Source organism: Meriones unguiculatus, chromosome 7, assembly GCF_030254825.1.
Source record: "Meriones unguiculatus strain TT.TT164.6M chromosome 7, Bangor_MerUng_6.1, whole genome shotgun sequence".
NCBI lineage: Eukaryota > Metazoa > Chordata > Mammalia > Rodentia > Muridae > Meriones > Meriones unguiculatus.
In genome coordinates, this window is record NC_083355.1 from 44791406 (window position 1) to 44817265 (window position 25860).

The 25860-nt window shown below is 43.8% G+C and overlaps 1 protein-coding gene across 5 annotated transcripts in view; it reads right to left on the bottom strand.

Annotated features, from left to right (window-relative positions):
• The window catches only part of Smyd4 (SET and MYND domain containing 4), a 52251-nt gene that overhangs the window by 8525 nt on the left and 17866 nt on the right, over positions 1-25860 (bottom strand). For 4 of the 5 annotated variants that reach the window (XM_021642115.2, XM_021642118.2, XM_021642114.2 and 1 more), the window contains exons 3-5: positions 21078-21222; positions 16222-16311; positions 12394-13555 (exon numbers count right to left, since the gene is read on the bottom strand). In XM_021642115.2, coding sequence (XP_021497790.2) covers positions 12394-13555; positions 16222-16311; positions 21078-21222 — 1397 coding nt within the window. Of the gene's footprint in view, positions 1-12393; positions 13556-16221; positions 16312-21077; positions 21223-21358; positions 21525-25860 lie in introns of those variants that run through there. The other variant, XM_060387315.1, reaches the window with a different exon arrangement.

Genomic DNA, 25860 nt, shown 5'->3' on the forward strand with positions numbered 1-25860 from the left:
GAATCTAAATGACTCAATTTTACTCAAGAATTCTACAAACTGCATTAAAATCTTTCATCAGAGCTTCTCCTAAGAGCTGAGCTGCTCCCAGTCGCTCTGCTCGCTTCTGCCTGCCTTCTGGAATATGTGCTAATGAACGGCGAGATGCTAAAAGGTAGGCGGCAGGAAGAAGCGGCACAGGGCACCAACAACTTGTCTGAATAATCAGGGTCTGCATAATTAAAGGTTGACTTGCATCCTCAACTGCTGATAACTGGCAGCCTCTATTAGAACAGTTGCTAAAATTTCCTCAGAAAAAAAACCGATTGCAACACAGTGAGTAATGTCAGCCTCGTGAGTTATTTATAGATTATTCTCCAGAGGAAGGCTCGGGAGCTGAGTGGGGTGCTGGTGTCAGAGCTGAATGTCTCTCTAATTATTTCTAAAAAATTGAGTATTGATTTTTAAAAATTACTCAATATTTCGCATTAGTCACCTATTAGCAGAAAATAGGGAGAGAGAATATGTATGTACCGTATCAGCCACATTTAATAGGTGACATTTTGTATATAAAAATAAGTGTGAGTGACTCTTTAGCAAAACTGTACCTTGGGTTTAAAAGTGTCCCTGATGCATTTCAAATGGGATTTAAATTTAAAAAACACACACACAACATAAGAACTTATTCATCCTTCCGGGGCACAGCTACCTCCATAAACAGTCTGAAAAATAGTAAGTGTGTGTAGGTGTCAGGTAACCAAGGACTGACCTGAACCAAGAGCAAAGGGCAGTTAGCGGATTCAAGACCACACAAAGCCTCATCAAGGCTTGTTAAGACACGGATCCAGATGCAACACACACCTGCCCTTCCCACAGGGACAGAGCCACGCACGCCTCTACCGAGCTCTAGAATGCCATCAGTTTCCAGACCTCCTTACGATGGGAATAAAGAGAGGTTTTTGAGGAACTTCGATTAACACGAATACATGCAAAGATAATAACGTACATTCTTAGAGGTCTCTGTCAAAGCCTATTCTAGTCAACACTTGAATCCTTCTTCTGTGCCACTAATGAAACAGCTGCTAATGAAATTCAATGAGAACTCTAAACTGGGAGGTGCTGGGACCCCAAAGAAACAATAAGAAGGGATCTAACAAGATCAGAGCTATGAATAGACTAAAAGAGAATCAGACAGTGAAAAAAAAAAAAAAAAAAAAGAGGTGACATTGCTGGTGGCATGCAGCTGGTACAACTCACCTGGAGGGCAAATCTGCAGTATGTATCAAGCACCTTAAAAATGTTCATATGAAAATATTCTTAGCACTTAGATTGTTTCTATTATAAAAAGCTAATTAGAATACAGAAAGAATTCATGGTAGCTATGCAAAAATTAGAAACTGAAAATTACAGAGACAAGAACAGCCATCTAAAACCCAATTAGGCAGGGCCGAAGTTCTGCCATATTCTTTGCACTGGCCCCTTCTGTTCTATGTATGGAAAGAATTATTACTGTTATTATTATTTGGACAGGATCTTGTTAGGTAGCCCAAGCTGGCCCTGAGCTCACCATCCTCCTGCCTCCCTCTCAGGCTCATGAGTGCTGAGACTGTAGGCGTGGACTGATATCCGCACTTGGTGTATGGAAGTTTCAACATAATTGTGGCCAGGGCACATGGTGATTTGTAAGTCCCTTCTTTTCGAGTAATATGCTACGGCCATTTAAAAATACCCTGGCCTAAAATGCCCTGAGGACGGAAGTGAAAAGCAAACCAACTGCCTTGGCTAGGGCGGCACTGCTGAGAGAAAACACCAGGACCAAAGCCACCTGGGGAGGAGAAGGTTTATCTCCTCTTAAAATCCTCATGTGACATGCTTTCACGGAGGAAAGTCAACTGGGAACCTGGAGACAGGAACTAAAGCAGAAGCCATAGAGGAAAGCTATTTACTGTTTTTTTTTTTTTTTAATTCGGTTTTTTGAGACAAGATTTTCCTGTGTAGCCTTGGCTGTTCTGGATTTGCTTTGTATACCAGGTTGGCCTCGAACTTACAGAGATCCACCTGCTTCTGCCTCCCTGAGTGCTGCGATTAAAGGCGTGCACCAGCATCTCTCAGGCTGCTTTTTATATACCCCAGATCACCTGCCCAGGGGTGGCCCCATCCACAATGATCTGTGCCCTTCCACATCAGTCATTAACAAGCCCTGCCTACAGGCCAATCTTGTGGAAGCATTTTCTCAATTCAAATTCCTTCTTCTGAGACATGTCTAGGTTTGTGTCAAGTTACAAAAACAAATCAGGGACATCAACAAAATGACAGTGCTAATCTCACAGGCAAAATGGTATATCAATTTAGCTTCTAGAGAAAGGGTATAGACTGCCATTTTTATCATGAAAATGTGCTTGATAGCATGCATTTACAAAGTTTCATGGGCGGGCGTGGGTGTAGCTCAGCTGCAAGCCATGAGGCCCTGTATTTGATCTCTGACCCTGCATATACCCAGACCAAAACAAATACATATGGAATGCATGGCAGTCACACGTTAAATTCTGCTGGGCATGGTAGTGTATGCCAGCACTTGGGAAGTGCAGGTAGGAGAATCATGAGTTCAAGGCCTTCCTCAGCTATGTAAATGAGCTTGAGGTTAGCCTGGGCTATGTGGGACTCTGCCTCAAAATTTATATTTATATGTTTTTTTCTAGTTTAAATATATATTACATAATATATTTTATATATTATTTTATATATTTTATGTCTATAAATGTTTTGCTTGCATGTATACAGGCAGTGCCCCTGAGGCAATTAGATGTCAGATCCTGTGAAAATGGAGTTACAGACAGTTGTGAGCTGCCATGTGGGTGCTGGGAATTGGACCCAGTCTTCTGAAAGAGCAGCCAGTATTCCTAACCACTGAACCATCTCTACAGCCCCCTTATGTTAAATATTAAAACAAAACAGGAGCTTCTGGGGCCTGGCTGGTAAAATGACTTAGTTGGTAAAATATTTGCTACGTAAGCATGAAGGCCTGAGCACTCATATAAAAAATCAGGCATATTTAATTTTTTCTTATTATATTTATTTGCTTTATTATGTTGGTATGAGCACGCCGTGGGGTGAGTGTGGTGGTCAAAGGACAGCTCTGGGGAACCCATTCTTTCCTGCCATGGAGAGCAAACTCAGGCCATCCTTTGCCAGTTGAGCCGTCTCGTTGGCCATTGACAGATATACTACACTTTTTCCCACCTAGAAATAAATCTTGCACATCTTTCCTTGTAGACTACCAGCTACTTGGTTCCTCAGTGGCTTTAGCAAGACTCCAGTGAGCTTTCCTTCTGTCTTCAGATGTAGGGGTGGCCACAGACATGGCTGTCAGTGGGAGCACAAATCCTATGGCATTTTCTCAGCAATTAATCATGGACTCTATTCTAGACATTTTTACATGCTAACTACACAGGGCATATAACGGAAGATATGAGTGAAGGAAAGTTACCCATGGGGGAAGGAGACCTACACCTCCACTGTCTCTGGGTACACCACTACCAGGAACCCCTACATCTTCAGCTATCTTGAAGCTCTTCATTTTTGTTTAATTTATTTGTGGATTTTTAAAAAATGTATGAGTTCTATGTCTGCACCAGAGGGCACCAGATCCCATTATAGATGGTTGTGAGCCACCATGTGGTTGCTGGGAATTGAACTCAGGATCTCTGGAAGAGCAGCCAGTGCTCTTAATCTCTGAGCCATCTCTCCAGGCCCCTTGTTTTATTTTTATTTTTTTAATTATTTTTCTCTGAGACAGGGTCTTACTGTACAGCCTTGGATAGCCTGGAATTAATTCACTGTAGACCAAACTGGCCTCAAACTCACAGAGATCCACTTGTCTCTGTCTCAAATGCTAGGATTAAAGGCATGAACTACCTCGTTTATTTTCTGAGATAAGGTATATGTGATGTTTGAATATGGTCCCCATAGACTCAGGGGTTTGAATGCTGGGCCGTAGGGAGTGGCACTGTTACGAGGTGCGGCCTTGCTGGAGGCGCTGCGTCAGTGTGGGGGCAGAGGTTATAGATGCTCCAGCTACACCCAGTGTGGCACACAGTCTCCTGCTGCCTCTGGATCACAGTGTAGAACTCCCACTGCTCCAGCACCGCGTCTGCCTGCGTGCCGCCGTGCTTCTCACCGTGATGCTAATGGACAAAGCCTCTGAAACTGCAAGCCAGCCCAATTAAATGCTTTCCTTTATAAAAGCTGCCATGGGGCCAGGTGACGGTGGTGATGCCTTTAATCTCAGCATCTGGGAGGCAGAGGCGGGTGGATCTCTGTGAGTTCAAGGCCAGCCTGCTCTACAAGGAGTTCTAAGACAGCCAGGTCCTGCCATATAGCCCTGACTGGCCTGTATCTTCAGTCTTTTTCCCAGCTTTGAATCTGTCACCCTCGGCCTCCCCATCCTGACTACAGATGTGCACAACCCTGCCATTCCATATTGGTTTTAATTCAGTTTTAAACATCCATTCCCTCTTTAAAAAACGTCATTATTATTATGCATGTATGTGTGTGTGCGCACATATGGAGGTCAGGAAAAATATGGCATTGGTTTCCTTCTTCCTTCCACCATGCGGAATCTGGGACTCAAACTCAGTCATCAGGCTTATGTGGCAAGTGCTTCTATTGGCTGAGCCATCTCGATGGTTCCTCCATATTGTTTTTAATTACTGTAGCTTTAATGATGGTACGACATATAATAGTTCCACGATCCTTTCTTGGTCTTTTAAAAATAGCTATTCTCACCAAGATGAACTTTAGAGCACTATTAGGTTCCAGAAACTCTCACTTGTTATTTGTTTGAAAATGCATTAAGATAAGGGGTTAATGTAGAGAAATGGTCAGTTTTACACTTTACAGTCTTTCTGATAAGATGGTATGGGGTAGGGGGTGCTGGAGAGATGGCTCAGCAGTTAAGAGCAGTGGCTGCTTTTCTGGAGAACTTGGGTTTGATTCCCGGCACTTACGTGGTGGCTCACACGATACCACTACTCCAGTTCTAGGAGACCCAGTGCCCTCTTCTGTTTTCCTGGGCATTAGGCATACAAGTGGCACAAAGGCAGACATACAGTAAAACATCCAAACACGTAAAATAATAAAATAAATCTTTACTAGAAGCTGGAGAGATAGCTCAGAAGTTCAGAGTTCTCGGTACCATTTCTGAGGACCTGTGGTTGATTGCCAGCCCCACATGGCCCTCCCAACCATCTGTAACTCCAATTCCGGGAGATCTGGTACCCTCTTCTGCCCATTTTGAATGAAGGTAATGCACATATACACACACAAACACACACACACACACACACACACACACACACACACACACACACTGTAAGCAAAATTAAAAATAGGTATGATGGAACCCAGCTTTAATCTGGAGGCAGAGGCAGGAGGAGCTCTGTGAGTTCATGGACAGCCTGGTCTATAAAGTGAGCTCCAGGCAGCCAGGGCTACACAGAGAAACTCTGTCTCAAAATGTAAAAATGTTTTATTTTATTTTATGTGTATGAGTGTTTGCCTACATGCATGTTCATACACGATTTGCTCTGTGTGTGTATTCATACCCTAGGAAGTGACGTAATTCAAGAGCCCCTTTTAAATGCTATTTTTTGGCAGACTCTCATGTATACAGTCGGGTGACCTCAGTCCTCCCACACCCTCCCACATGCTGGCATTGTAGGTGTGCTCTTCCACTCTCCTTTTCTTTCTCTTTATTTTTCTTTCGGTGTTTTCTGAGACAGGGTTTTTCTGTGTAGCCCTGGCTGTTCAGAAACTTGCTCTGTGGGTCAGGCTGGCCTCAAACTTACAGAAATCTGTCTGTTTCTGCCTCCTGCATGCTGGGATTAAAGGCATGTCTACCACCAGCTGGCCTCTTTTTTTAATTTTTTATTTAAATCATGGTTAAATGTGTCTCATGAGTGTCCCAAGGTGGTGCATGCCTTTGATCCCAGCACTTAGGAGACAAGGCAGGTGGGTCTCTGTGAGTTCAAGGCTACCTGGTCTATAGAGTGAGTTTCAGGACAGCCAAGTCTACACAGAGAAAACCTGTCTTGAAAAACAAACAAACAAACAAACAAACAATGTTTCATGAAAGTTTTAGAGAGCTCAAGAGACCTGATGGCAAATTTCACAGTGAGAAGATACAGGGCCTGGGTGCGGCTCAGTGCTGAAACAGGTGCCTGGGATCCACTTACTTTCAATTCCTAGCATTAAAAATAATAATTAGCTGGGCATGGTGGCACACACCTGCAATCCCAGCACTCAGGGAGGCAGAAGCAGGCAGATCTCTGTGAGTTCCAGGTCAGCCTGGTCTACAAAGTGAGTCCAGGATGGTGCTACACAGAGAAACCCTGTATCAAAAAACAAAAACAAAGAAAAAAATAATAAAAAATGATTTTAAAGAGCTCACATGACAGAAAGGGTATAGCTATGTTTTAGAGAAGCATTTACATTTTTGAAATTTATTTCTTTTATGTGTATGGGTATTTTGCCTACATGTATGTCTGTGCAGTGTGTGCATGTAATGCCCACAAAGGCCAGAAGAGGGCACAGGATCACCTGGGACTGGACTTACAGATAGCTGTTTGCCACTATATTGACGCTAGGAATCGAACCTGGGTCCTCTGGAAGAGCAGTCAGTGTTCTTAACCACTGACCCATCTCTTTCATCTGTTACAGAACTATTTTGATAACTTGATTCTTTGTAATCATTTTTTGTTTGTTTTACAATTTTTTTCTACTTCTAGAACAATTAAGGTAACTTGTATTTTCTAAAACTTATGTCTACATAACATTAATAAGTTTAGCAGCTTAAAATTAGTAATTTTTTAAAAAAGGAAACAAGGATTTGTTATGTTGTCCAGGCTGGGCTCCTATGATGCCCCTGACTGCACCTTCCAAGCAGCTGGGAGCACACTAGGGAACTGTGCCGGTGTTAATTTGTTACAATTCTGCCTCAGCTTCCAGTGCTCAGCTTCCAGGCATGTGTCACTATGTCTGGCTAACGGTGTTAATCCTTGGTGTTAATCCTTCTGTGGATTCTTTCCTCCCCTACACAGAGAGACAAACAGATGTCCTCTCTTCCCAGCCCTCACACTAGAGACCGAATTCAGGGCCTCACTTAGGCTAGGTTAGTGCTTCACCACTGAGACATATTCCCAGCCTTCTTTCTGCTTTAAAAAAAATATTTATTTATTAATTACAGTTTATTCACTTTGTATCCTGGCTGTAGGCTCCTCCCTCCTCTTCTCCTCCCATGCCCCGCCCCTCATCCACTGATAGGAGAGGTCCTCCTTCCCTTCCATCTGACCCCAGCCTATCAGGTCTCATCAGGACTGGCTGTATTGTCCTCCTCTGTGGCCTGGTAAGGCTATTCCTCACTCAGGGTGAGGTGATCCAAGAGCCAGCCACTGAGTTCATGTCAGAGACAGTCCCTTCTCCCCTTACTAGGGAACCCACTTGGAGACTAAGTCTATGGATTATATCTGAGCAGGGGTTTTAGGTCCTCTCCATCCATGGTCCTTGGTTGGAGTATCAGTCTCTGCAGGGGCCCCTGTGCCCAGGTTTTTTTGTTTTTTGTTTTTGGCTCTTTTGCTCTCCTTGTAGAACTCCTTCCCTTCCAGGTCTATCTTCCCCTTCTTTCATAAAATTCCATGTTCTCTGCCCAAAGTTTGGCTATTAAGTTTCAGCCTCTGCTTCACTCTTTTTGCTTTTGAGACAGGGTCTCACTGAGTTGTTCAGAGTGCCTTTGAATTCACTCTAGTCCAGGCAGGCCTTGAGCCTGTGCTCCTCCTGATCCAGCAGCAGCTCCTGATTCTTTTTTAATTTTAATATATTTATTTTTATCTGCATGGGTGTTTCCTCTGCATCTACGTCTGTGCACTACCTGTATTCCTGTATATGAAAATAGTGGCTTTCATTCTCTGTGTGTGTGCTTGGGCACTTGTTCAGTGGCCAGAAGACTGTCACATCCCCCGGAAGAGCCACAGACAATTGAGTCATCATGTGGGTGCTAGGAATGAAACCTGTGTCCTGTGGAAGAACAGCCTGCTCTCTTCACCACTGCTCAGCTCCTTTAGCACCCAGGAATACAGAGCCTGCACGACCAGCCCTGGCTAGAGTCCTTTGATGCACACATGTGTGAGAACCCATAAATATGGCTGCCAGAGGCTGACATAGGATGTTGTCTTCGATTGCACTCTACCTCATTTCCTCACTTTTTGAGACTAGAGTTTTCATTGGGTCACCTACGGATCACTGATTGGCTGAACGGCCTGGTGCGGGAGTTTCCTGTCTCCTCCTGGATCTGCTTCCTAGCAGAGTGATTATAGGGGCCACATCCAGCTTTTTGTGTGGGTGCTTCAGCTCTGAATTCAGGTGCTCCTGCTTGCACAGCACCCATTGTGTTGCTCACTGAGCCACTTCCCCAGCCCCAAGCTAGAGCCTGGTAGTTTTGCCAGACCTTTGTCATATCAAGAATCTGTAAACTGCAGCTTGTGGGCCATAGCCTACCTGTTGCCTGTTTTCGTATAGCTTGTGTCCTGATGCTGGTTTCACACTGTGTATGCTTATGTTTGCACATTTGTGTCGTAAGTGCAGATTTACGAGTGTAGACGTGCATACGGAGGTCAGGGGACAACTCCTGTGTCCGTCCTTATCTTCTGCCAGAAGCAGGTTCTCTTTGTGGTTTAGTGCTTGTGTGCCAAGCCAGCTGATTTCATAAGCATCCAGGGACTCTCCTGTCTCTGCTCCTATCTAGGTTTAGGAGCCCTGGAATTACAGATGACTTTACTTCAGCCAGCTTTGGGTGGGTTCTGGGGATTTGAACTCAGGTTCTCACACTTGCACAGCAGCATTTTAGCGACGGAGCCATCTTCACAGCTGCTTTGTTACATGGTTCAGTAGTTGAAAACAAACCCAAAATAATTCTGAATGTGGGAAATTACAAAAATTTAGATTTCAGTGTCTATAAGGAACCTTGATTGAAATCAGGGCAGGCTCATCCTGCATCTGTGCCTTCCCCGCAGCTGTTTTCCTGCTACATGGCAGAGGTGAACAGTTTCGACCAAGTAGATGGCCTGCAAATCCTAAAATATTTATATATCCGATATTCCCCAGAAGGTCTTCTGATCTATGGGACAGAAGTTTTGAAAGATAGTATAGCTACCAAATCCCCAGGTTATTATGTAATCTTGGTTTCTAGATCCAAAATATATTTGCCCAGTCAAAGGCACTAAATTTTCTCACAACAATGGAGTTTTTGCCAAGTTTTTTTCTTGTACACGTAACCATTTTTGTTTTATAGATACAATCTCTGTTTCTGAGAGCTAAGACTGATAATATATTTCAGTATGGGAGTCTCCTGTATAAAAATAAAAGGCGTTTTTTTATTAGACATCTTTCCTTGAATTCCGCTCTTTCATATTAAAACCAGTGCCCTGGCTCACTTGTGACTCTTGACACACCCATGCACTCTGCTATTACAGCAGTCACTTTTGTGGATGGAATACACATGCTTTTTTTTTTTATTTTTTATTTTATTTTGTAGCCTTGGCTGTCCTGGAACTCACTCTGTAGACCAGGCTGGCCTTGAACGTAGAAATACACCTGCTTCTGCCTCTGGAGTGCTGGGATCACAGGTGTGGGCCACCACGCCCATTGAAAAATACATTTTCTAGGGCTAGCAAGATGGCTCAATGGGTAACTCACCACGCAAGCCAGATGCTGGATGCCCTTAGCTCGATCCTCGTGTCCATGCTAATGTGGTGGCTGACACCGTAAGCTCCACATGCTTAGGGTGAGACGAGAGGTGGAAACAGAATAGCTGGCTTGAAGTTTATGTGCAAAGTGTAGGCAGAAGCAGGAGAGACTGTGCCTCAAAAACAGGTAGGAGAAGAGCCTGAGCTCCTAAGTTGTCTCCTAACCATCCACATGTGGGGTGGCCTGCACACAGCTGCTCCCTTTCCTACACACCAAAGGTTAGAAAGCTCTTTCCTGTAGAATGGATGGTAGTTTCTATCATTTCAAAATTTACTAGTCTATTGTCCCACCATGTAGACAGTGCTCTTAATTCAAAAACATAGAGGTCCTAAAGAAGAAAGTAGCAGCTTCTCAGACTGTGGGGATGTTTGATGTTCCTGTATTTGTTTGTTGTGTGGGGCAGGACCACATGTTGTGATGTATGTTCGAGTGAGAGGGCAGTTTGTGTAGAAGGAGCTGATTCTCTCTCCCACGAGGTCCTTGTGCTAAAGGAGCTGGTTCTCTCTTCCACGTGGGCCCTCCTCAGCACATATGCTAAATTGGAAGATCGGCATGGCCCCTGCTCAAGAGCCACATGAAAATTTGTAAAGTGTTCTATATTTCTTTTAAGCTGGGCAGTGTCCATGCACACCTTTAATCCCAGCAATCAGGAGGCACAGGCCAGCATGGCTGAGTGAGTTCTAGGACAGCCAGGGCTACACAGAAAAACCCTGTCTCAAAAACAACAAACAAACAACCCCCAAAACCAAACCAACTAAATTAAACCAACTCAGGTCCTCAGGCCCAGAGGCACCTTTCCTAGCTGAGCCATCTTTTTGGCCCAGATTTGGATATTTTTGTAGCAGTGGTTCAAAGAAGTGCAGAGGGCAGAAAAGAAAACAGACTAACTTGAAACATGATTTAATAGGGCTACGGGCCAGATAAATGCTAGTTTTCAAATTCCGTTGCTTTAAGTTGGGAAAAGAGCCATGCCACAAAAAATACCTACATATTGTATAACTAGGCAGCCGAATGAAGATCTGTAGACATCTAAACAACAAAGGATGGCAAAATCTGGATAATGTACTGTGAAAAGTCTGAAGAGTAAGCTTCTCTAGCCTATTTAGGCTAACAGAGTATTAATCTGTCAGTAAGTCCTAGGTTTAGAAAACATCTACTTTGCTCTCTTTCAGCATAATTAAGTAGAAAAGAAGATGGGGAGATGGCCCAGCAGTTAAGGGTACTGGCTGCTCCTTCAGAGGACCTGGGTTTGATTCCTAACTCCAACACAATGCTTCATAATTCCAATTCCCGGATCTGATGCCCTCTTCTTGTCCCCACAGACATCCGTCAAAACACTCATACACAACAAAGTTCTTGTTTGTTTAAGAGCGGGTCTCTCTACGTATTCCTGGCTGGTCTGGAGCTTGCTATGTAGACCATGCTAGCCTTCAATTTACAAATATCCTCCTGTCTCTGCTTTCTGAGTGTTGGGATTGAAGGAGTATGCCACCACAATGGGAAAACCAAACCAAACCCAAAACCCCAAACAAACAAAACCCCCAAACAAACAAAAAACCTTAAAATTTTTTTTCTTTCTTTCTTGCATGTGTATGTGTGGTACTGTGTATGTCTGCGGGCCCGAGCGTGTGTGGGTGTGTGCTTGCCTGTGGAGGCCAGACACTTCCGTGTTTTCTCAGCCACTCTCTATCACACACACTGAGCCAGGGTCACTCCCTGAGCCCACAACTCCTCAGCCTGGCTATCCGGTTAGCTGGCCGGCTCCAGGGGTCCCACCTGTCTCCACAGGCAGGCCACTGTGAGCACTCAGCATTTACCTGGGTGCTGAAGACCTGAACTGTGGCCATCACACTTACACAGCACTAAGGCCTCTCTCCAGGCCCTCAAAGGCATCTCTATACAGTGAGATCTCTTGGTAAGAGCAGAGAAATGGCTGAGGAGACGGCTCAGGAAGGGAAGGACTTGCTTAGCTCTTGACGAGCCTGACAACCCAAGTTGATTCCCAGGACACACGAAGGCGGGAACTGCCTCCTGTTGTGGCAGGCGCGCCACACTCAAAATGAGAAAGTTTAAAAAGTTTTTAAATTCAATTTATGATAATTCTCATTATAAATTAAATAATAGCAATATTATATACCATTATTATAAATTGTTATTATTATTATTATTGAGACAAGCTCTTACTATGTAGCCTGGCTCTCACGATGAACACCAGAGCTGGATTTAGAGATCTGCGTGCCTCTGCTTCTGGAGAACTGGGATTAAGGGCCTGTGTCACCACCACTGGGCTCTGACTCCTTAAGAGCCTTTTAAGAGACAGGGTCTCATGTAACTCAGACTAACCTCAAACTTGCTGTATAGCTGAGGCTGAACTCCTAATCATCCCTGGGAGGTCTGCACCTCTCAAGCTCTGGGATTACAGAAGTGCACGAAAAGCTTCGATGGCATAATGATAAGACAGCTGTGGTTTCCTTTTCGGGTCACTGATTCGTTTGATGTTAGTCTTCCTTTATATATATATATATTTATATATATAATTTATTTATTTATTTTCTCCTTAAACATTAGCTATATAAATACCAAAAATGCAAGGCAAAGACTAGACTTCCGTCTTACCTGTGTGCCGCAGGGAGGTTATCGCCTGGGCATTACACTGCAGCTGCAGCACGTGCCGCAGCATGGCTGCTCCCCAGACAGTCAAATCTGCACACAAGCCCGGAGTCAGTGCTTTCGGCTCGGAGGACTTCAAGCCTCTGGTTTGGGCCTGCCAGCTGTCCGCTCTGAGCTGCCTGCAGAGCGCAGCGACACTGATGGCACACACGAACTTGTATTCTGGGCTATGCTTTTCAGTGTGGGGTAGAAGGTTGAAGACAGCATTATAATTGCTTTCATACTTCCCACTGACATTACATCCAGGAATTGGGGTTTCACCTATCTTGCCATTCTCTTCACTCTCTCCAAGGTTTGTGTAGTTAACTGTCTTGACCAGGTTCCTGTTTTCAGGTGAACAGATGTCTTTGTTGCCAGTCTCGTCACAAAGCATCCTGACAACTCTGTCAACATCTTCAAATCTGGCTAAAAGAGTCGCCCTCAGGGCGACGTGGCAGAAGACCCCAAGTGTGCGGAGCAGCGCCCCTAGAGAACACTCTGTGCCGTGGTAGTGCTCCCACGCCTGCTGCATACATTCCTGGCTGCAGTACCTGGCGTAGCTGCAGCCGCCGCAGGGCACTGTGGCCAAAGTCTGCTTCAGACAGCGGTGACAACAGAGGTCTCCGCTGCTTACTCTGGTATCCCACCTGTTTTGTGGGCCATGACGCAATGGTGGCATTTCTCCTGGGATAAGGACACTTACAAAAGCATCTTCCTTCAGCAGGAGTTCCCCTGGGAGAATGTCTTTTGTGGCAACTAGATGGCGGCCTTTCAAAGGGTCTGTGCATAAGCCGACAGAGAGCGATGCCCCAGAAATCTGTTTGTTCTCCTCCTCCAGGGCCATCTCCTCAAAGGCTTTGGCGAGGGCTACAGGGAAGGCTTCTGGGAGATTCTCCTTCTCTTGTATCTTCACTTTCAGATGCTCAAGGTTCCTCTGCAGGATCTTATGGGAGGAGAGTCCCAGGCTTGGCTTGGCAGCGAGGTTGCTTTCAAGATCACTGACGGCTTGTCTTGCCTCCCGAGGTCTCCCCAGGTTCAGTAGGCATTCTGCCTTACGTAACATCATCTTGGGCTGCAGTCTTTCAGGGAGCCCATGCATATCTGCTCTCACTATGTCTTTAAGACATGCCTGAAACAAAGAGGAAATTCCAGGGTGGTCTCTACTCTTCACCATGTACTGGAAACTGAAGACGCACAGGCATGTAAACGGTCATTAAGAGTGCACAGCTTCAGGGAGGGAAGGTAGAACTGGGAGGGAATCAGGAGGGGGCTACAGCTGGGATGCAGAGTGAATAAACTGTAATTAATATAAAAATTTAAAAAGGATTTAAAAAAACAAGTGCACAGCTTCAGCTGAGAGCTTAGGCCTTAAGTCCTCTGCTCGCTCTGTGATCTTTCCTTTTTCTCTCTTCCTTTTTCCTTTCTTATTCCCTCCCCTCTTTTCTATCTTATGCTGGGGATTTTAACTGAGTGACAGTAATACTTGTTTATAGTATTATGTCTACTTTTTCTTATTGAGCAGCTCTGGCTTGTTTGTTTGAGACAAAGTTTTGCCATACAGCCTTGGTGGACATGGAACTCTATGTAGATTAGGCTGCCCGAATGCATAAAGCTGTTTCTGCCTCTCAGGTGCTGAGATTAAAGATTAAGCCTGTCTCACCATGCTTAGCTCAACAGTTCCATTTTTATTTTTATTTTTTTAAGGAGGAAAAAAGTCTTAGGAAATTGTAGGGAATTGAGGCAGACCTTGCTGGTCGTGCGTTGAATCCCAGCACTTGGTGGGACGAGCAGATCCCTGTGGGTCTGAGGCTAGCCTGCTCTACAGAGTGAGCTTTTTCTCCAGAACCCCAGCCCCTCCCATAAAGGACTTTGAAGCCAAAGAAATGCGCACTCACTACGAGTGAGTAAGAGGCTAGGTATGGTCCTATGCAAGCAAGTTAATTTTTCAATGTCTTTGTTTTCTCAGATGAGAAAGATGACCATCAACAGGTCATTTTAGGGATGAGATAAAGTAAAATATCTAAAGTGAAGATAGGAACGCCTGGATACGTTCAATAAGTGGTCATCATCGACAGAAGGAGGAGGTGATAAAGGGATGCACGATCGAGTTTTTCTAAATTTGTCCTTAGGAGTGAGCCTTTCTTCCTTAGGACCCAGATTCTTGGATCTTTTTTTCATTATTTACAGAATACTTTGTTAGTCTCTATAATCAAACCCATGTAAATAAAACTGAATATTTAATACAGCCCATTACTTCTGTATAAATTGAAAAATGAAGTTAATGTGTCAAGATTAATATGGCCGCTAATTTCTGTACAGTGCCAATTTAACATGGTAAAGTGGGATACTTTTTTTGAAAGGTAACAGCACAGCTAAAGCATCCCAAAATGTAAAACTTATATACATAGAGTCAAAAAACAGCAGCACGCTGTGTATCGACAGCAGCAGCTGCAGCTTTTCTAGGCTCTGTCGCCATCAGAACAGAAAATCAGACATCTTGCTCAAGGAATAAAAAAAAAAAAAAAAAGGAAAAATTCCAATTTATTGGATTTTTGTTTTTCCGTATTTAGCAGAAGCTCTGACTGGCCAGCACTGACTATGTAGCCCAGGCTAGCCACAAATACATAGCATGCTTTAGCCTTCACCGTGCTAGGGTTATAACTGTGTGTCACCATGCCCAGAGAGATCCTTGCTCTTCTATTTTAATGTGAAGGGCAGTGAGTATTAACATGCAACTATTCCAACAGTCCTTAACTCTCGTGTGTAGAATCCGTACATGAGTGGAATGATCTTTAGAGCCTCTCCTTAGGCCTCTCCGCTACACATTACAGAGGACTCACAGCTATCCTCCTAAAACACACATCTGATTTTTTGTTTTTTCTTTTTGTTTGTTTGGTTTTTTTGAGACAAGGTTTCTCTGTGTAGCCTTGGCTGTTCTAGATTTCACTCTGTAGACCAGGCTGGCCTTAATCTCATAGAGATCCGTCTGCCTCTGCCTCCCGAGTGCTGGGATTAAAGGCCTGTGCCACTGCCCGGCCATAGATCTGGTTTTTGTCTTTTCTTGACTTAAACTCCAGAGACACCATGCTTCATAGCTGTTTTTTGTTGTTGCAGCCACTGGGGGTAAAGCTGCCTCGGTGGTGCTCACAGGCGGTCCTGGGCGCCTTCTCCTTTCACGCCAGCCATGCTTACTGCAGGGCTGTACCAGCGGAGGGGTAATCTCAAGCACGCCCTACTTATTTAACATCTCTGTTGTTTTATTTGCATGTGTTTTGCATATGTATTTTGCACGTGTCTGTACAACACCTCCGGGCCTTGTGCCTGCAGAGGCCAGAACAGGAGATTAGACCCCTTGGAAATGGAGTTATAGCCAGTTGTGAGCTGCCATGTGGGTACTGGGAATAAAACCTAGGTCGACTGGAAGAGCAGCAGTGCCCTTAACCACCAAGCCATCTCTCCAGTTCCTGTGACCTGCTATGTAGAAGAAACAAATGAATAAGCTAGTATCTGGACACACTTGGAATCTGAAGTACCATTAGCAACACATCTGGCTGATATGGACACAGAAGTGCTTGACTATTTTATCCAGTCCATGGCCTGGGAGGGTGCCATAGCTTATTCTTGTTAACTAACTATTCTTCCTGATTACCTGTGAGAGGTGACGTGTGTCAAGAAAGTGTATGAGTCTGGATGGATGTGAGTGTTTCTACACTACCTGATTTCAGTGTATGCAGAACAGAAGACCTCATCATCCACTGGAGCAGCAGGCAGGACACCAGGCACCTCAATACTTACTTCATACTGATCCAGACGGAAGAGGGCTGCAGAGCGATTGGCATAGCACAGTGAAATATCTTCGGTGTTAGGCCTCGAATGTGACACTCCCTGAAAGAGAATGAGCCACTCACAGGAACAATCTCCAATCTTAGATAACTCGAGATCTACTACAGAAGACTGAGTTGAAATGGGAAAAAGCACTGAACCTTTCTGCTCCATCTACTTTCCTTCAGCAAACCTCGGACATGAATGAGGAAATAAAGATCCAAGTCTTTGAAAACTGCAGCTTCAGACTCAGCCTCTGCCACTTCCACTAATTCACCGAGGCTGACTTTGAATTCACAGGCCTGTGCCACGAGGTCTAGTGTAAGTGGATCAAACCCTTACTGTAACAAATGAAAGTGTAATAACTTTGGAAGAAACTATGAAGAGTCAAAAGTAATGGTGGAGGAATCCCTTCCTTCTTTTTTTTATGATTTATTTATTTATGTATACAATGTTCTGGCTTCATCCTGCATGACAGAAGAGGGCACCAGATCTCATTATAGATGGTTGTGAGCCACCATGCGGTTGTTGGGAATTGAACCCAGGACCTTTAAAGAACAGCCAGTGCTCTTTACCTGTGAGCCATCTCTCCAGCCCGGAGGAATCCCTTTCTAACTACAATAAAAAATCCAGATGTTGCATGGTGGCACATGCCCTAACCTCAGCACTCGGGAGGTAGAGGAAGGAGGATCATAAATTCAAAGCCTGTTCTGTTACAAACTTGAAGGTTATAATTGGCAATGTGGAACCAGTCTCAAACATAAATAAGAAAAAAAAAAGTAATTAAAAGAAAAACCAAACCAAAACCAAAAACAAAACTCACAAAACAAAACTCTAGAGGTCATAAATGCTGAATAAATTCATGTCTTCTACAAGAGCAGTGCATACTTTTACCTGGTAAGCCATCTCTCCAGCACAACCCCAACCTTGAACTTTTGATCCTCCTGCCTCTGCCTCCTGAGTGCTGGGATTACAGTATGATTATCATGCCCAGTCCAGTCCTATTTTTAATCATATTTTTTAAGGGCTAGGATCTGAAAAAAGCTGAAGAAAAGCTAGCAATACAGCTCAGTGGTACAACTTGTGCCTAGAATTCAGAAAGACCTGTGTTTTTTTCTTAGCACCTCGAAAAAGAAAAAAAAAGGAGGTGGAGGTATTTGAAGGGTCAGGACCAGTAAAGAAAAAGAAGAGGGATACAAAAAGGCAGCAAGAGATGAAGATGAACAAGGCACAATGACATACATGATAAGTGTATATATATTAAAAACATGATACATATCACAACGTACATGATCAATATTCTTTGTATACTGAAAAGAATGAGTGAGCTGGGCATGGTGGTGTCCACCTGTAATTCCCACCCTTGGAAAATGGAGGCAGGAGGATGAGGCTTAGTTACGTGAGAGTGTGAGACCATCTTGAGTTACTATGCTTTCCAGACTAGCTCCTGGATTCATGACTTCCTGCCTCAGTTCTCAAGTAACTGGAGGTTAATGCCACTTATATTAGGCTGTTTTTATTCACCTATATACCCCTTAATATACAGCATTATAGGTTATGGGGATAGATGAAATGACTAGCAGGTCAGGAAAAGAAACCACAGTATATACTTTTGCAACTTTTGAAATTTAATTATATGAATATATTTTCTATTCCCAAAATAAATGTATAATACTAACAGAATATTAGTATTAATATATAACAATAACCAGTGTTCCTTAACATATGGAGAAAAGAACATTCCCATATTCTGTCAGAATGGACATTAATTAGTTCCTTCCTGGAGGACAATTCAGCACCAGCATCAAAAGCTTGAAAATATTCCCTTTGACCCAGCCCTTTACCCAATCACTAATTAATCCAAAACAAAAAATCAGTTGTATATAAATATTTATACAAAAGATGCTTATTATAGCATCATAATGCCAAATAATATGCCAATATTAGATCTTAAATTAAACACATTTCTTCTCTGTAATAGAACACTGAGTTAGCTATGGAAAATTACTTGGAGCAGGAAATTTAATACTGTGAGAAAATGGGTACAATAAATTGTTGAAGGGAAAGAGCAGGTTACAAAGCAGTAAGTGCAGCATTATCCCAATTTTGTAAAAGAAAACCACATTCTCACAGGAAAAGCTCTGGCTGGCCGGGCAGAAGCAGAAACGTTAGCAGTACTTATCACTGGTTATGACTTTTTTTTTTACTCTTTATACTTCTCTATATTTTCCAAAGTAACATTTATTACTTTTACAGACAAAAACAACAAGCATTACTTTAAAAAAAAAGAAAGAAAATAGCAGCTCTCTATAAAATTGCAAAGTACCATAATCACCAAAATACCAGTTTCATGAAATAGAAAGTGCATCTCCCTCTCCATCCATGGCAAACCTTCATCCTTTCTTTCCTTGCGACAGGGTCTTATGTGGCCCATGATGTCAAACTCATTCTAAAGCCCATTTAAAAAGGTTTATTTTATTTGTAAAGCTATGTGCATGTGTGAGTGTGGGTGCCCGTGGAGGCAGAAGAGGGTCTGGGATCCCCTGAAGTGGGAGGACCCACAACCCGGCCATGGTCTTTGCAAGAGCAGCAAGTGCTCAAGCCCTGAGCATTCTCCAGCCACTCCTTTCTTATTTCACTCAACATCTTTCTATGGGATAATGTTTAGGACGTAAAGGCATAAAACTGAAGCTAAATTCTTTATTATACCATTACAAAGTAGGGCTTTTACATGTTTGCAGAATGACTGTTGTAGCTTTGATTTTTTTTTTTTTTTTTTGAAAATTAATTCCAAGGGTTCAATATTTACAGGTGCTGGACAGATCTAACACTCTCAAGCCCAGTGCTGGGAACCAAACCTTGAGCCTCGGGCATGTTAGGCAAATGGTGTACCAGGGAGCTACATCTCACTTTCACTATCTGACGTTTCTTTCTCCCTGCCTGGACAGGGTCTCATGCAGCTCAGGCTAGCTTCAAACTTGTTACAAAGCTAAGATTGGCCTTCAACTCCTAATCTTCCTTTCTCCCTGAAACCTGGATTATAACAGTGTGCCAACATGCTGGGCTCACCCCATTCTTTTAATATATAAAACCACAGATCAAGAGTTTGACATGTCTTGCTTTAAGCCCATATAGATGTCTGAAACCACAATAGAAGCAATTTTCTCAGAGCACCTGTGGAGAGCTGCTTGTTTGTCAGGCTGCTTTGTTATTGAGTTCTCAGCAAAAAACATGTCTTCACCCTGGCCTTCACCTAGAGACAGGGATAGGCAGGATGTTTTGCCAAGTTCACTTCCTTTTGAGGTAAACAAGTTTGAGTTCTCGATGAACTCCTTCACTGTACTGAGGTGCTTTGCTCTGACCACAAAAAGGAACTGTGGAATAAACCAGGCATGGCAGTGTATAATGGCAGCCCTCTTGAACTGATCTCGTGTGTAGAGTGTTATTTTTTGGTTTTCTTTCAACCCTCACTCCCCACTCTGAACTGTTTGACTCTCCTGGCACCCTCTGGCAGGCAGCAATGGAAGCAGGTCAGTAAGAGTACCACAGTGTGAAAAGTCACGATTCAGCTTCAAAATCTAGCTTGCTAGGGCTGGAGTTCAATTCCCAGCAACCACATGATGGCTCACAACCATCTGTGAACACTGGCTGGCCAGGCATGGTTGTGCATGCCTGTAATCCCAGTACTCTGGGAGGTAAAGGCTGGTGGTTCTCTGTGAGTTCAAGGCCAGCCTGGTCTATAAAGTGAATCCAGGGAAGCCAAGGCCACACAGGGAAACTAAAACAAACAAACAAACAAACAAACACTGGCTGTTCTTCTAGAGGACACGAGTTTGATTCCCAGAACCCACACACAACCTGTAACTCTAGTTCCAGGGAAAATGATGTCCTTTTCTGGCCTCCTCAGGCACCTGCTACACAGACATACACGTAGGCAAAACCACATTATGCATAAAATAAAAAAAATTTGGCTTGGCCAGGGTTAGTGTAATGTAAAGTATCTGTTGATTGCTACTAATAGTAATATGTTAACAGATGACCAACAAAACCTAGTTTGACTGGGCTATGGCAAACACACTCATTTTCTTTTCTAACTTTAGTCTTTTATGGAGTCTCACTACATACCCTGGCTGGGCTGAAATTTGCTCTGTAGACCAGGCTGGCTTTGAACTCACAGAGATCCACCTGCCTCTGCCTCCTGAGTACTGGGACTAAAGGCAAGTGCCACCATGTTCAGCCTAAGTCATTCTGGTTGTAAGCTAGCGTGGTGACTAGCCAAAAATCCAGCTGTTCACTAAATTAGGACTATCAAGCTAAAACTTTCATCAGTCCTTCAAAAATGGAGCACAAGTCAGGGAGAACTAGTACCTGGGAAATCAGGGTAAAGGGCCAATAAGCTGAAGCTGCTGTGGGTCTTAAGAAATATGTGGGGGTGGGGGGTGGGAGGGGAGATGGCTCAGTGGTTAAGAGCACCGTCTGCACTTCTAAAGCACCCAGGTTCAATTCCCAGCAACCACATGGCAGCTCACAACTGTCTGTGACTCCAGTTCCAAGGGATCTGACACCTTCATATTAATGCACGTAAAATTAAATAAATTATTAAAAAAATAAAAAAGAAATATAGGAAGAAGTCTGCCAAAATTCAGGACATATAAGTTATCTTCTGTTTGAGAGTATAATCAACAACAGAATTCCACTGTTTTTCCCTCAAATCTAATCCAAACTACAGACAAACAACAACAAAGAAAACAACACCCCGCGGGCTCTGAAATTCAGTGACTCTCTTCTGCAGGAAGTGCCTTGCTCACTGCGTGGCAGGATGCAGTTACCTTAGAATACAGCACCGCAGCGCCTGTGTAGTCCTTCTCCTGAAATTTTTTGTTTCCTTCTTCTCTGTAGAAAAGGGGAGCATCATGGTCCTTTTCCACCATGTAGCCACTGGAAAGTTGCTTTAAAAACATCTCATCCTTAGGCCTTTGTGAAGAAAGAAGGAAATAAACAAAAAGGAGAAATCTGTTATTTCGAGGAAGGCTCTGGACTCACTGTTGTTGCAGCTGCAACAAGTGGCTAAGGGCAGTGCACACACGGCTCTCTGCACCGGGTGACTCACCCGGAGAACACTTCCTGGTCTCAGAGACAGAGGGAATCCATCCAGAGCAGAGAGTACTCAGTCTGACTCTGTCTCATGCTTGGTGGTTAACAAATCATCCCTGGATTAGACATCACAATGAAGCTGGAGAGAATGATATGCTCCACAGACGCTTCAGATCAAGGGGCGTTCTTCAGTTCACACTGTGTTCAACACTGCGAGGGCTGAGAAGATGCCCGGCAGTTAACTGCATGTGATCTTCCAGAGGACCCGAGTTCACTTGGTGTGCCCTTGGTTACAACCGCCTGTAACGCCAGCTCCAAGGGCATCTTACATCTCCGATCTCTGTTAGCACCTGCACTTTTGTGCACACACCCACATACGGAAACATACATATAATTAAAAACAATAAAAATAAATTGCAAAAAACAATTACTGAGGCTCTGGGCATGTGGTGCAGACCTGCAATCCCAGCCCTCGAGAGAGGAAGGCAATAGGGTGACCACCAGCTGGAGGCTGGCCTGGGCAAGACAGCAAGCTGTCTGTTTGTTTTACAAATACGTGAGCAATAACACACACACACACACACACACACACACTACTAAGGATGTTAAAAATGTGTGTGTTGCAGGGAGGAACAGGATGGCTCTGCTCACAAAGGCACTAGCAAACCTGACAATGTGAGTTTGATCCTGGGGCCCAAATGATGGAAGGAGAGCACATCTGCAAGTTGCCTTTTGATTTCTACGTGAGCACAATGGCACCCATGTGCATGTGTGCACATACAACCACAAAACCAAACAATTTAAAGTACCTGCCGAGTGTGGGAGCACAGCCTTTAACCCCAGAATGTGGGAGGCAGACGCAGGCGGATCTCTGTGAGTTTGAGGCCAGCCTGGTCTGCATAGCAAATTCCGTAACAGTCAGGGTTACACAGTGCTATCTCGTTTCAAAATAAGTAGATAAATGATGAATGGGGGTTGGAGAGAGGGCTCAGTGGTATGTTTCCGGCACCAACACAGCAGCTCTAGTTCCAAGGGATCCAACACCCCACCCCTGGTTTCTGCAGGCACTAGGCATGTATACAGTGAACCTATATGCATGTAGGCAAAACACTCATACACAGAAAATAAAAATGAAATTAAGTAAAACCTTGTTTTTTAAAATAACTTTAGGGTTGCTCGCAAACACGCTGAAAGAATTCCTGCATGACAGCCTTCCAGACTGCATAAGCACTAACCCTCTCTCCATCCACTCAGGACTCACCTTCCTCTGTGCCCCACCCAGGTGTTTCTGGCATTTAAAGGCACATGCTACTACTCCGAACTTCAATATTTTTTTTCTTGACATGTCTGTTTACATAACACAGGCAGGCCTCAAACCCACAGCCTTCCTTCCTAAGCTTCCCAAATGCTGATAAAAAGTTTTATTTTCTTTAACTTTTATTTTTTTAATGTGTGTGTGAGAGACGTGTGCAAGTTTCCATGGAGATTAGAAGAGGGTGTTGGAGCTCTGGAGCTGGAGTTACAGGTGCTTGTGATCCAACTGATGTGCAAGGAACTGAACTCAGGTCTTCTAGAGGAGCAGCAAAGCCTCTCTCCTGTCCCACAAATATCTTTAATTAGTGGACTTTGGTCTGTTATAAATTTTAAAAATATACATTTATAATATAAAATATTACATTTTTAAATGAGGAGAAAATGTATAGAACAACCTACATTATACTTTTTGACCACAATGCCATAAAGTAAAATATGAACAATAAAAGTAAGAACAAAAAAAGACAAGATCTGGGCTGAAGAGATGGCTCAGTGGTTAAGAGCGTTGGCTACTCTTTCTGAGGACCTGGGTTTAATTCCCGGCATCCACACGGCAGCTCACACGTCTGTGACTCCAGTTCCAGTCTGTATGACTCCCTCATACAGACACACATGTAGGCAAAACAGCAATGCACATAAAAAACAAACAAACAAACAAACACCCAAACAAGATCTTAGGTATGATGACACAAGGTTCCCCCTCCCCCAGACAGGGTTTCTCTGTGTAGCCTTGGATGTCCTGGACTTGCTTTGTAGACCAGGCTGGCCTTGAACTCACAGTGATCCACTTGCCTCCCTGAGTGCTGGGATTACAGATCTATGCCACCACACTTGGCTGGCCAACACACAGGAGGCAGAGGCAGGTAGATTTTTGTGACTTTGAGGCCAGCCTGGTCTACAAAGAGTTCTAGGCCAGCCAAAGCTACATAGTGAGACACTGCCTCACAAAAACAAAATAAAAACCCTCTCCCCCCGAAAAAAATAAATAAAACAAGAAAAAATAAAACCTCTCTCCCCCACCTCTGTCTGTCTGTCTGTCTTCTTTTTCGAGAGAGAAGGTTTCTCTGTGTAGCCCGGACTCGATTTGTAAACCAGGCTGGCCTCAAACTCACAGTGATCCACCTGCCTCTGCCTCCCTGAGTGCTGGGATTACAGGCGTGCACCACCGTGCCCAGCTGTAAAACTTCTCTTAAGTAACTTCAGAGAAGGAATTACAATCAAAACTGCAGCTTTTTAAAACATTTATGTGCTTATGTAGATCATGTGTATGTCACAATGCACATGCAGAGGACACAGGACAAGTTCAGGGGTCACTTTTCTCTTACTAATGTATAGGTCTCAGGGATTGAATTTAGGTCATCAGGCTTGGCTGCAAGTAGCTTTTAACCCCCAATCCCTAGCCATCTCCTCGGCCTACACAAATATGAGCATCCGAATAGGGAGGTTCCGCCTGTACCTGTAGTTCCAGCACTGAGTCTGGGCAAAGATGGGGGTGGGGTGGGGTCACTACAGCTTGCTGGTTTTCAGTCCTGGTGCGGGGGTGGGGGGGGAAGGAAGCTCCATGTTCAAGATGATACACTTCCTCAAAGGAATGCATTTTATTTCTTTGGACATGTGCCATGAAAGAGGATATATTGTAACTCTTTCATGAATTTTTTGTTTTTGGTGTTGATAAATAAATACATAAACTATATCATCAAATGAAAGTGTAGAATTTTGTTTTGTTTTGCTTTATTTGAGACAGGATTTCTCTATGTTGTCCTGGCTGTCCTAAATTTCACTATGTAGAGCAGGCACGCTTTGAACTCAGAGAGATCCTTTTGCTTCTGCCGACTGAGTAGTAGAAAAAAATGGCATTCCCTATCACTACAGCTGAAAGTGTAGAACTTATTATTCTATGTGCTGCCAAAGGGATGATGAAAGTGTAAAATTTAATGTACAGCTCCACAGCTTTGGCTCAGAATGCCTGTTCTAACTGAATAGAAGTTCACTGAGTTGTATAGACTTTGGGTCTGGTTAATTTTGGTGCCTGATGTTTTTATTTATTTCCATGTTTTTTATAATAATGTTTATAAAATTATTATGATGATGATGATGATTTTGTTTTGAGATAGGGTTTCTCTGTGTAGTTCTGGCTGTCCTGGAACTTACTCTGTAGACCAGACTGGCCTCAAACTCAAAGATGTGCCTGCTTCTGCCTCCCAAGTTCTGGGATTAAAGGTGTGCGTCACCACCAGACCTGACATCCTCCACTGGCCTCCATGTTGCATGCGTACGCATACACACCAGCACACTCCACATATATCACACACACACAATATAGAACAATCAAGTTTCTAATATAGTAAGATATATATTAATCAATGCTTATAAACACACAATCATGTAACTTATCATATTATGCAACCATCGCTGCTGTCTTCTTGTTTTTTTTTTTGAAGCAGGGTTTCTCTGTGTAGCCCTGGCTTGTCCTGGAACTCACTCTGGAGACCGGGCTGGCCTGAATTCAGAGGTCCTCCTGCCTCTGCCTCCCAAGTGCTGGTTAAAGGTGTGTGCCAACACCTCTGTCTATCACTGCTGTCTTTTTTTTTTTTTTGCATATTTATTTAGCGTGTGCATGTGCACACTGTGTGATGTATGCTATGGTGCACACGTGGAGGTCAGAGGGCAACTTCCAGGGGTTGGTTCTCTCCTTCCACTGTGGCTTCTGGGATCTTCGTTATCAAAACCTTTACCGGCTGAACATCCTGCTGGTCCTCTTACAGCTTCTTTATATAAGGGATCATATAACCCTGTGGGGAGTGAACGAGGTCCTGAGTGAAGGTGTTCCGTTGACCCATGGGAACTGCAGAGTCCTCCTCTGGTCCTGTGAGGACGCTGACAGTGTGTCTGCAGAAATCGCAGCTTCTGGGATGACTACGACCCGAGACTGCTCCTCTACAGGAACTGCCCACCAGGACAAGCTAACCCGCCTCCTATGCGGTACACTGAGTGTCCAGATTGTGGCACAGTAGATACCTTTCACCAGAGAGAGCACAGCTTACTCTAACCCAGCTTTTCTGCACAGATGTCTGTTCTTCCTTCATGTTTCCAGAACCAAGCTTTGCTGGATGGAGCATATTTGTCTTTTTTGTGTCTGGCTTATTTCACTTGATAAAAAGTTTTCAAGGTTCAACATGTGGCAGCATGTCACAGAATTTCACT